General features: G+C 44.6%; 1 protein-coding gene across 1 annotated transcript; it reads left to right on the top strand.

The window, feature by feature from the left end:
- The first annotated feature begins 8105 nt into the window (after nt 1-8105).
- LOC122454921 (cathepsin G-like) lies at nt 8106-11299 on the top strand. Its single transcript, XM_043489588.1, has 6 exons — nt 8106-8170; nt 8671-8777; nt 9564-9642; nt 10091-10226; nt 10451-10705; nt 11138-11299. Exons 2-6 carry the CDS (start codon nt 8723-8725, stop codon nt 11297-11299), a joined length of 687 nt encoding a protein of 228 aa, XP_043345523.1. The 5' UTR covers nt 8106-8170; nt 8671-8722.

Below are 11299 nucleotides of genomic sequence, written 5' to 3'. Positions count from 1 at the left end.
TACTTTATTAGCATGTGAGATGAGTGCAATTGTGCGGTAGTTTGAGCATTCCTTGGAATTGCCTTCCTTAGGGATTGGAATGAAAACTGACCTTTTCCAGTCCTGTGGCCACTGCTGAGTTTTCCAAATTTGCTGGCATAGTGAGTGCAGCACTTTCACAGCATCATCTTTCAGGATGTGAAATAGCTCAACTGGAATTCCATCACCTCCACTAGCTTTGTTCGTAGTGATGCTTTCTAAGGTCCACCTGACTTCACATTCCAGGATGTCTAGCTCTAGGTGAGTGATCACACCATCTGGGTCATGAAGGTCTTTTTTGTACAGTTCTTCTGTGTATTCTTGCCACCTCTTCTTAATATCTTCTGCTTCTGTTAGGTCCATACCATTTCTGTCCTTTATCAAACTCATTGTGTGAAATGTTCCCTTGGTATCTCTAACTCTGTTGAAGAGATCTCTAGTCTTTCCCATTCTGTTTTTTTCCTCTATTTCTTTGCATTGATCTCTGAGGAAGGCTTTCTCATCTCTCCTGGCTATTCTTTGGAACTCTGCATTCAAATGGGAATATCTTTCATTTTCTCCTTTGCTTTTTGCCTCTCTTCTTTTCACAGCTATTTGTAAGGTGTTCTCAGACAACCATTTTGCCTTTTTGCATTTCTTTCCCGTGGGGATGGCCATGATCCCTGTCTCCTGGACAATGTCACGAACCTCCATCCATAGTTCATCAGGCTCTCTGTCTATCAGATCTAGTCCCTTAAATCTATTTCTCACTTCCACTGTATAGTCATAAGGGATTTGATTTAGGTCATACCTGAATGGTCTAGTGGTTTTCCCTACTTTCTTCAGTTTAAGTCTGAATTTAGCAATAAGGAGTTCAAGATCTGAGCCACAGTCAGCTCCCGGTCTTGTTTTTGCTGACTGTATAGAACTTCTCCATCTTTGGCTGCAAAGAATATAATCAATCTGATTTCAGTGTCAACCATCTGGTGATGTCCATGTGTAGAGTCTTCTCTTGTGTTGTTGGAAAAGGGTGTTTGCTATGACCAGTGCATTCTCTTGGCAAAACTCTATTCGCCTTTGCCCTGCTTCATTCCATGCTCCAAGGCCAAATTTGCCTGTTACTCCAGGTGTTTCTTGACTTCCTACTTTCGCATTCCAGTCTCCTATAATGAGAAGGACATCTTTTTAGGGTGTTAGTTCTAAAAGATCTTGTAGGTCTTCATAGAACTGTTCAACTTCAGCTTCTTCAGTGTTACTGGTTGGGGCATAGGCTTGGATTACCGTGATATTGAATGGTTTGCCTTGGAAACGAACAGAGATCATTCTGTCATTTTTGAGATTGCATCCAAATACTGCATTCTGGACTCTTTTGTTGACCATGATGGCTACTCCATTTCTTCTAAGGGATTCCTGCCCACAGTAGTAGATATAATGGTCATCTGAGTTAAATTCACCCATTCCAGTCCATTTTAGTTAGCTGATTCCTAGAATGTCGACATTCAGTCTTGCCATCTCCTGTTTGACCACTTCCAATTTGCCTTGATTCATGGACCTAACATTCCAGGTTCCTATGCAATACTGCTCTTTACAGCATTGGACCTTGCTTCTATCACCAGTCACATCCACAACTGGGTATTGTTTTTGCTTTGGCTCCATCCCTTCATTCTTTCTGGAATTATTTCTCCACTGATCTCCAGTAGCATATTGGGCACCAACTGACCTCAGGAGTTCCTCTTTCAGTAGCTTATCAATTTGCCTTTTCCTACTGTTCATGGGGTTCTCAAGGCAAGAATTCTGAAGTGGTTTGCCATTCCCTTCTCCAGTGGACCACATTCTGTCAGACCTCTCCACCATGGCCTGACCGTCTTGGGTGGCCCCACACAGCATGGCTTACTTTCATTGAGTTAGACAAGGCTGTGGTCCTGTGATCAGATTGGCTAGTTTTCTGTGATTATGGTTTTAGTGTTTCTGCCCTCTGATGCCCTCTCACAACACCTCCTGTCTTACTTGGGTTTCTCTTACCCTGGACGTGGAGTATCTCTTCACGGCTGCTCCTTACCTTGGAAGAGGGGTATCTTCTCACGGCCGCCCCTCCTGACCTTGAACGTGGAGTAGCTCCTCTCGGCCCTCCTGAGCCCGCGCAGCAGCCGCTCCTTGGAGGTGGGGTAGCTCCTCTCAGCCGCTGCCCCTGACCTCAGGCGTGTGGTAGCTCTTCTTGGCTGCTGCCCCTGACCTCGGGTGTGGGGTAGCCCCTCTCGGCCGCCGCCCCTGACCTCGGATGTGGGGAAGCTCCTCTGCGCCGCTCCTGCCCTGTCGCAGCCTGGCACTCTCGGTCGCCACCCCTAACCTTGGGCGAAGTGTAGCTCCTCACAGCCACGCTTCTGCGCGGTCCGTCCCAAGTGGCTTAATTTCACAATATTCCTGGGAAAGCTCCCAGAAGCCCTGCACTCATGTCATTGAAAAGCACGAGACACAGTGTCATGCCCCCAGGGCTGTCTGTCACCTCAGTTTCCCCTCAGCTGCAGCCCTGCCCTGAGGTCGCTGGCCCGTCCCAGCTCCTGGGCCGCCCCAGCTCCTGGGCCGCATCTCCTGTGAATCCACTCTCCTCATACCTCTACTCTGTTCTCTGTGCAGCTCAGTCAGCGTCACCCTGGGGCCCACAGCGTCAAGAAGCAGGAGAGGGTGCCGCAGGGTCAAGTGCTTTTTTTTCCATGTAGAAAGACGTGCCTTATAAGACACCATAGGTCATTTATTGTCCTAGCACCAATTATTGAAGAGGGGAAAAAATAGTCTTCCTCATTCTCTGCCATAAAACCTTTATCATAAACCATGTTTGATATATGTGTCATTCTTTAATCACTAAGTCATGTCTGACTTTTGGGACCCCATGGGCTATAGCCCACCAGTCTCCTCTCTTCATGGGATTTCCCAGGCAAGAATACTGGAGTGGGTTGCCATTTCCTTCACCATGGGATCTTCATGACCCAGGGATTGAACCTGGGTCTTCTGCAGTATTTGGTGGATTCTTTACTGTTGAGCCACCTGGGTATCCCTTGATATGTGTGTATCATTGTCCCAATATGTGTGGGGTCTCTTTTTCTTGTCCATTAGTCTATATACCTATGCTCCATCAATGCCACACCATCTTCACTACTATGACTTCATTTGCTAAAGCAAGACCTACCTTCTTGTTCTCATTCTTTAAGACTGCTTGGCTATTTTTGGTCATGGGTTTTTCCACATCTATTTTCCATGTCTATCTAGAACCAAGTAAGTTCTATGAAATACCTCTTGGGTGCAGTGAATCTATAGATCACATTTTGGAGAGAGAAATGACATTTTAAAAATATTTTCTCTTCCAAACATGAACATGGAATGTTTTTCTGTTTAAATCTTCTAAGTGTCTCTTAATAAATGTTTATAACTTTCACCATATCTTTTCTTTAGGTTTATATTTACTTATCTGACAATTTTCATGCTTTAATTTTTTTCAAATTTCATTTTCTGACAGTATAACCATGTATATGGAATATGACTGATATTTAAATTTATTCTGTGCCTAGGAAATTTGTCAAACTCTCTTAGTAATCATAATAATTGATCTGGAAATTCTTGGGCATTCTATATGTATACTATATCTCAAATACTCAGTTTTATTTCCTCTTTTCCTGTCCTTGTTTCTATAAATAGAAGCTTTCCTTCTATTTCTTGCTTAACTGTACTGGCTAAAATCTCTCATATAATGTTAAAGAGAAATGATGATTATGGCTATCTGTGTGACCTTGTCTTGTTTTGCTCTCAAATGGAAAAACAGTCAATACTTCATCATTAAGTATAATGATTGGTATGGGATTTTTGCAGAGACCTTTTATCAGAATAAAGAGCCTCTTTATTGTTCCTATTTTACTAAAAATTTTTTAAAATAATTAATGGTGAATTTTAGTACATGCCTTTTCCCCCTTCAGGTGAATTATCATATGGTGTTTTGTCTTTCATCAATCAACATGTTGTTATAGCAATTGTGTGTGTGTGTTTTTAAAGACTTCAGCTACAACTTTGTTAATCAGACACACACCAAAATGATAATCAGGAAACCGCAATAGGTGTGGGAAGAGATAAACATATATACAGTAATTGTGTGTTGAATGAAAAGCAACTCATCCTCAGAAAAACCCAAATTAGAAATGACCTAATGTTTTTGCTTATTGACCGATTTGACTTACATCAACACTGGAATAACATTAGCCCAGAATGTTCCTCTCCTATATTGTCATCACTGGGTTTGGCATCTAGGTTTTGCTAGTCTCACAAAGGAGATGTTTAGCATCTCCTTGCCAGCAGAAATTGTATATCATTCTTGAAACTTTTATTCTCAGATTTCCAGTGAATCCCTGTGAGCCTGGGGCTGTCCTTGATGGACTATTTTTGAAAACTGAATCAAATTATTTGACGTTCATAGGAAAATTCAAACTTCTTGAGTATGTTTCATTAGGTTACATTTTCTAAGGATTTGTCAGTTTCATGTGTTGCTGTTCAGTCGCTCAGCCGGGTCTGACTCGTAGTCCTGTGGACTGCCACCAGCCAGGCCCCTCTGTCTATAGAATTTTCCGTACAAGAATACTGCAGTGGTTTGCCATTTCCTTCTCCAGGGAGTCTTCTCTACCCAGGGATTGAACCCATGTCTCTCTCTCTTTTTTTTGAACCTATGTCTCTTGTGTCTCCTGCATTAGAAGGCAGATTCTTTACTGCTAATTTTCAAAATTACTGGCTTCCCAGTGACCTAGAAGTTAATATAGATATGATTTATATATATACATATATATTTCCCAGATAAAAACTCTTTCTTAGTTCTCCCACGATAAGGTTGACTTTTCTCTATCTCAACAGTGTCTTTGGTAATCAGAATTTTATCTTTATTCATATACACCCAACACATTTTTAGTGTAGATGAACTCATCCATTATTATTGATGGTTAGTGCTTCTTATATCTGTATAATATACAATATTAATATTAATACAATATCTGTATCATATACAATATAATCTGTTTTTACCATGATGAGTGTATAAAGAAATTCTCCATTTAAAGGTTTAATTTTTTACCTTTCAATTAATTAATTTGAGGCATAGTGTTAAATGGTCATTTCATCTTTATTCTGATATACCCAACAAATTTTACTATAAATTAATCTGATCATTATTGCTAATCTGATCATTAATCATTTTGTTATTTTTTTGTTTTCATTATGATTTTACTCATGATTTCCAGTTGACCCTTGAACAGCATAGGAGATAAGGGGCACCGACTCTCCTGGTGGAAAATCCAGGTATAACTAACCCATAGTTGGCCCTCATGTTCTGTGGTTTTGCAACCAACCATGGAGAGCTCAGTAGTCTAGTATTTACTGTTGAAAAAAAATCAGTGTATAAGTAGACCTGTTCAGTTCAAACCACTGTTGTTCAAAGAACCACTGCATTTAGCAGTCTATTTCCTTAGTTTTTAAGATATAAGGATTTCCTGCTCATATTCTTGTTATAAAATTCAGTTTAAACTCATTGTGGCATATTAAATATGATGTATCATTTAAATCCTTTAAACACTTTTGAGACCTAACCTATGGCTTAATCTATGGTCAACATCTGTATGTGCTTGTCAAGTGTGTAATCTGCTTTTGTTGGGTAAGATGTTCATTGTGTATTTATTTTTTCATTAGCTATTCATAACTTCTATATCATTGAAGTGAAATGAAAGTGAAAGTCACTCAGTCGTGTCAGACTCTTTGTGACCCCGTGGACTATACAGTCCATGGACTTCTCCAGGCCAGAATACTGAAGTGGATAGCCTTTCCCTTCTCAAGGGGATCCCAACCCAGAGATCCAACTCAGCTCTCCCCCATTGCAGGCAGATCTTTTCCAGCTGAACCACGAGGGAAACCCATTACTAATCTATATCACTACTAATCAATGTATAAGATAAGTTTTAAAATCTTCCCAAATGACATGAAGATATTTCCTCCTGGGGAGCATCCACTCCCTGCTGCTGTTGAAAATTCAGCCGTTGACCCCCCTCATCTGAAAGTATTTAACCTGTTTATCTTGGTCTACTTGCCCTTAAATTTTCTGCCATTTCTTTATAATATTGATTCCTAAGTGTCAATTTCTTTTTTTCCATTCTGGTTGAGATTTATTTATCTTTTTCTAACCTCTAACTGCATTTTTGTCATCAGCTTAATAAATAATCTCACCTAGTATGTCATTATAAATTACTATTTTCCCTTTTGTTTCCTGATTTTCTTCTAATCCAACATATGTTCAACCTTCTAATTCTACTATTTTCTATATTTTTGTCTTTATGCCTGTCTGTGCTCCATTCTGGACAATTCTTTCTAAGCTCTTTCAGGTTAGTCATTCTCTTCCCATCTTTGTCTAATCTGTTATTAACTTTATTCACTGTGACTTTGGTTTTGTTTTTTTCATTTTTTTTTTTTTTGCTTTTAGAAGTTGTATTTAGCTCTTTTTCAGATGTTGTGTCATTTTGTAAGGTTAATGTTCCCTGGAGTGTGTTTAAAGTTAGCTTTTATTTCAGCCAATTGTTTTGCAATCTGTATTTTATTTTACTAATGACATTATATCCCAATAATTAAAGTACATTTCTCTATTCTTTTTATCTATTATTCCTTAGTCATGGTATCCTGTATTTGTTTGCTTGTTCATCTTTTTATATTTAACTATATACATATTACATTTGAAAAACAATATTTAGGTATAATTCAAACGCTGAATTTAAGTGAATTTCCTCTACATTTGTATCTGATTTTGCCAGGTACTTTGAGAAGCAGTCTGTAACCACATTAATGGAAGGGAGTTCAAGGTATGAGAAGCTGTGAAAATCTAGATAATACCATCTTTCATGCTATGACATGCAAGGAATAGTCCATTAACTCTTTTTTGTTACTTTGAGTATGTAGACTTTTAATTCCCAGCTTATCATGGTGGGGGGCCTGATTAGACCTGCTTGTGAGGGTCTTGGTCTTTAATTTCTACACCCTTCACATTATATGCTCATTAATACAGAAGCTATAAAAAAAAAAACAGAAGTTCAAATTTTGTGGGTTCAGAAAATGTGCACAGAACAATAATAATTATCTAACTGGATGTTTGTTATTCCTTCAGTTGTGGCCTGAGTCACTTCTGCACTGGCAGTTCTTCAAGGCTTTTCAGGTTTTTAGACATTTTAAACAGGTTTGTTTTGGTTGTTTTGGGAGGAAAGATTGGCATAAAATGCTAGTCACTGTGAATGAAATCCCCTATGCACATCTTCATTCAGATGATTATATATATTTGACTCCCATTTCTTTGCATGCTACTCATTATCTTTCCTTTAAAAAAATTACATTAAAGGTTTTAAAATAAAATGAAGTGCTGAAAAAATGTTAGTAACAATGATTTTCAATTACCCAAATGCTAAGGTAAGAATAAAGCTGTTATTCTATCTTTCACTTTTTCCCTTCTGTTTTCTGCATATTACTTTTTAGATGCATAAAGAAGTTTCATGAGATTGCAAGCATAAACCATGCATAAGAGAAAGGTTAAGTTCTTTGCAGCTCTGAGAATAAGTGATAACCTGCAGGTATTTATATATGCAGAGAGGATCTTAAACTTTCATAAGATTTTCAAGTGGCCTTAAAACAATCCACAAAACGTTGAGAATTGTATTAGAATTCAATTCTGACATTATGGCAAAACTTTAACCATGCTGTAGTGCTTTCTGTGCCAACACAGAACCTTCCAAGTATTTTACGTGTGTCTGCCAACGCCCTGTGTTACTCGACAGAACTCTCCCGTCCTTTCCTCTCAATGGTGAGTGTCCCCTTCTTCATGTCTCACAGGGAGCACAGCAGTGAGGCGCCTCCTTCTTAGGAGCTAGCTCCCGTGGAGCAGAGATGGGTTTAGGCTGACGGGTCTATCCTGGATGAATAGGATCTGAGATGCTTTTCCACAGGGTCTGAGGGCTGTCAACAAAATCAAGTCACGGGGCTTTCTCCGCAGGCAGGGAAGCTTCTGGGACACAAAAACATTCACCTCAGGAGGAGGCAGAAGAATAGAAGCCGTCCCCAGTGTCGTGATTCACTGAGAACTTGTTGGGGGCTCAAGTGACCTGAGAGAGAAATAGTCAGTGGCAGAGCCTCACTCTTCCCTTTTCTTTCTGGGGCTGTGCCCTCCACCCCCCAGGAGCAGAGCTCCTCAGGGCGCTTGAGAGCTTCTAGAAAGAAGTGGGAGCAGCAAGGGCCTGGGTGAGGCTCAGGACCAGGGGTGAAGACACGCAGGTTCCATTCCCTGAGGGAGGAGGAGGAAGTAGACAGGTCCCAGCCTTGGTGCCTGTGAGGACATCATTGAATGTGGTGGGTTTGGGGATCTGGGGCACAGTGCCCAGCCCTGCCCCGGTGCCCTGGGCTCCCATCTCTGTGGCCGGCACTGACTCAGCAGCTGTGCGGGCTATTGCAGTGAAGGCTTCAGTTACTGCCTTCCGCCAGGTCCCTGGCAGTTGGTGGGCAAGCCTCTTGGGCAGCTCTGGGTGATGAAACTTATCCCAGCAGCAGGAGATGGGACTGCGAATTCTCGAGCCCCCGCCCCCCACCCTCATCTTTCCTTCCTGTCCCGGGGGCTCAAAGTCGGGCAGGAGGAAGTAGGGGCAGCAACTGACTGGGCAGCCTCGCTGGGAAGATGCGGCCGCTCCTGCTCCTGGTGGTCTTTCTCCTGTTCCCCAGGGCTCGGGCAGGTGAGTGACCATTCCCACCCTCAGGGGCCCAACTCCACACCATAGACTGGAGTCAGACCACCCAGACACTTGCTAGCCCTGTATCACTGGGCAGCCTGCATGAGTCCACAGTTTCTCAGCTTCAGATTCTGAAGGCAGAAATTATATCAAGCCTACCTGGAGAGTCGATATGAGAGTTAAGTGACGGAGTGTACGTAAAGCTCTCAGAACCACCCTGGTACATACTACCTGCTATATAAATGTGCTCTCTGAACTGAGTTTGCAGCCCCTGTGTCAGAGTCTAGGGGATCAAGATACAGTGATTTCGGGCCCATCAGCTCATCTCTAGATCCTTAAATTCATGAGCTGGACTCACAGGCATCTGGAAAGTTCCCTGAGGAAGAAAGTGCCACAGAACTTCAGGGACAGGCCCCTCCAGAGGGCTCTGGGTTTGCCATCCCCACAGCAGAGAAACCCTCCTGTGAGGGAGGCCGCACCCGGCCCTTCCTTCCAGGCAGGTGGGAGGGCACCGAGGCTGGATGGAGAGCCAGCAGCACTTCCTGCAGGGTCCTGGAGCTGCCCCCAGTAGTGCACCTGCAGACCCCATTCTCACCAACCCCCAGCTCACCCTGCCCCTGCAGCATCTCTCCTGCTCCCCAACTTCCAGTCTTTCTGGAGCCACCAAGCTGGTGTCCGCACACCTGCCAGTGCAGAGATAATCCTAGTGCTTCCTTCCAGGGCAGATCATCGGAGGCCGAGAGGCCAGGCCCCATTCCCGCCCATACATGGCATTTATTCTGATCCGAGCTCCAGGAGGTCTGAAAGTTTGTGGGGGGTTCCTGGTGCGTGAAGACTTTGTGATGACAGCAGCTCACTGCCTGGGAAGGTGAGGACTTAAGGGACTTCTGGGCACCAGCAAGGCAGGTCAGAAGAGCTCATGAGAGGAGTCACTGAAAGCAGGGTTCTAGCCACGAGTGGGTGAAAAAAAAAGACCATGTAGAGCTTGGGGGACAAGAAGCAGGCCAGTGTGAATGGGGGAGGACCTGATCAAAAAGAACAGGAGGGGGAGTTGAAACCTATGCACTAGGGCTAAAATTATGACTTCAAGGTATTTTTGCAATCTCTTGTTGGGGAAGCCAAATTAAAAATCACTATGTCCTCCACCACCTCCAGCTGAAGGCTGGGGAGACCCAGGGCACAAAGTTCGGCCCCAGAGCCCTCCTGTCTCTGTTCCCTCGGCTGAGGTCTGGCAACCCTGGGTATTCACTTGACTTGTATTGCGGACCACAGTTCTGTGGTTCAGACCTTACCTCTAGGTTCTCTTCCCTTTGCAGCCAAATGAATGTCATCCTGGGGGCCCACAACGTCAGGACACTGGAAGGCACGCAGCAGCGCGTCCCTGTGCTCAGACCCATCCCCCACCCCGGGTACAGTCCGCAGAGCCACAGCAATGACATCATGTTACTGCAGGTACCGACCCTCTGGTTCTTCAGCTGGGGGGCTCGTTCCCAGCCTGGGGGCTTCCAGTGTCCTGGGATCAGGGAGGGGGGAGCCAGGCAGACCCCCAGGGCGGTGGGGGCCTTCCAGTATCCTGGGATCAGGGAGGGGGCAGCCGGGCGGACTCCCAGGGCGGTGGAGGGCACGGGGAGAGCGTAGAATAGACAGTCCCTCAGTGCCTGCCCGCTTCTTGTCAGCTGGCGAACAGAGTCCAGCGTAATCGATTCGTGAGGCCGGTGCCTCTGCCTCAGACTCGGAACAGACTCAGGCCTGGGACCCGGTGCACCGTGGCCGGCTGGGGCCTGACTGGTCTGAACACGAGAACAGACACGCTCCAGTATGTGCAGCTGAGGGTGCAGAGGGATAGGTTGTGCAGTAGACGCTTCAGGTCATACAACGGCCGAACACAGATCTGTGTGGGGGACCCGAGACAGAGGAAGTCTGCCTTTCTGGTAAGACCACGGCATCTGCCAACACTGACAGGGGACCCTGGGCAGACCCGGCAGTGGGACAGACCACATTCCCATGGCTGCAGTCTGGGGCCTAGATCAGGGGGTTGTGGGGGGTGCTTTCCCCCATCCATCTGGTCTCTGGGGAAATAGGAGAGGTACCAGACACACAGGATGTTCATGTGCAGTGTTTCCTGGGCAGGTGAAGGGGCCTTGACCTGGGTTGGGCTGGAGAAGCAACCACAGTCAGGGCTGAAGCCCAGTGATGGGAAAATTCAGAAGCTTTTCTTCTGCACCCCACCACCCTCCCATCTCACACACAGCCAGCACTGGAAGGAGCTCTCCTCAACCCCCGTCTTCTCTGAGGGTTGGGAGAGGGCAACAGGAGTGGGGAGTCCTGCAAAACAGAGTGTGCCTTCCCTCCTCTGCCTGTAGGGGGACTCCGGGGGCCCCCTCGTGTGTAACAATGTGGCCCAGGGCATTGTCTCCTATGGAGACAGGATGGGGACCCCTCCAGCAGTCTTCACCAGAATTTCCAGCTTCCTGCCCTGGATAAGGAGAACAATGAGACGCTTCAAAGAGTGGAGACCAGAGTGA

The sequence above is a fragment of the Cervus canadensis genome, chromosome 17, assembly GCF_019320065.1.
Source record: "Cervus canadensis isolate Bull #8, Minnesota chromosome 17, ASM1932006v1, whole genome shotgun sequence".
Lineage (NCBI taxonomy): Eukaryota > Metazoa > Chordata > Mammalia > Artiodactyla > Cervidae > Cervus > Cervus canadensis.
Note: the sequence above shows the minus strand (reverse complement) of the source record. Positions and strands in the feature narration are given on the sequence as shown.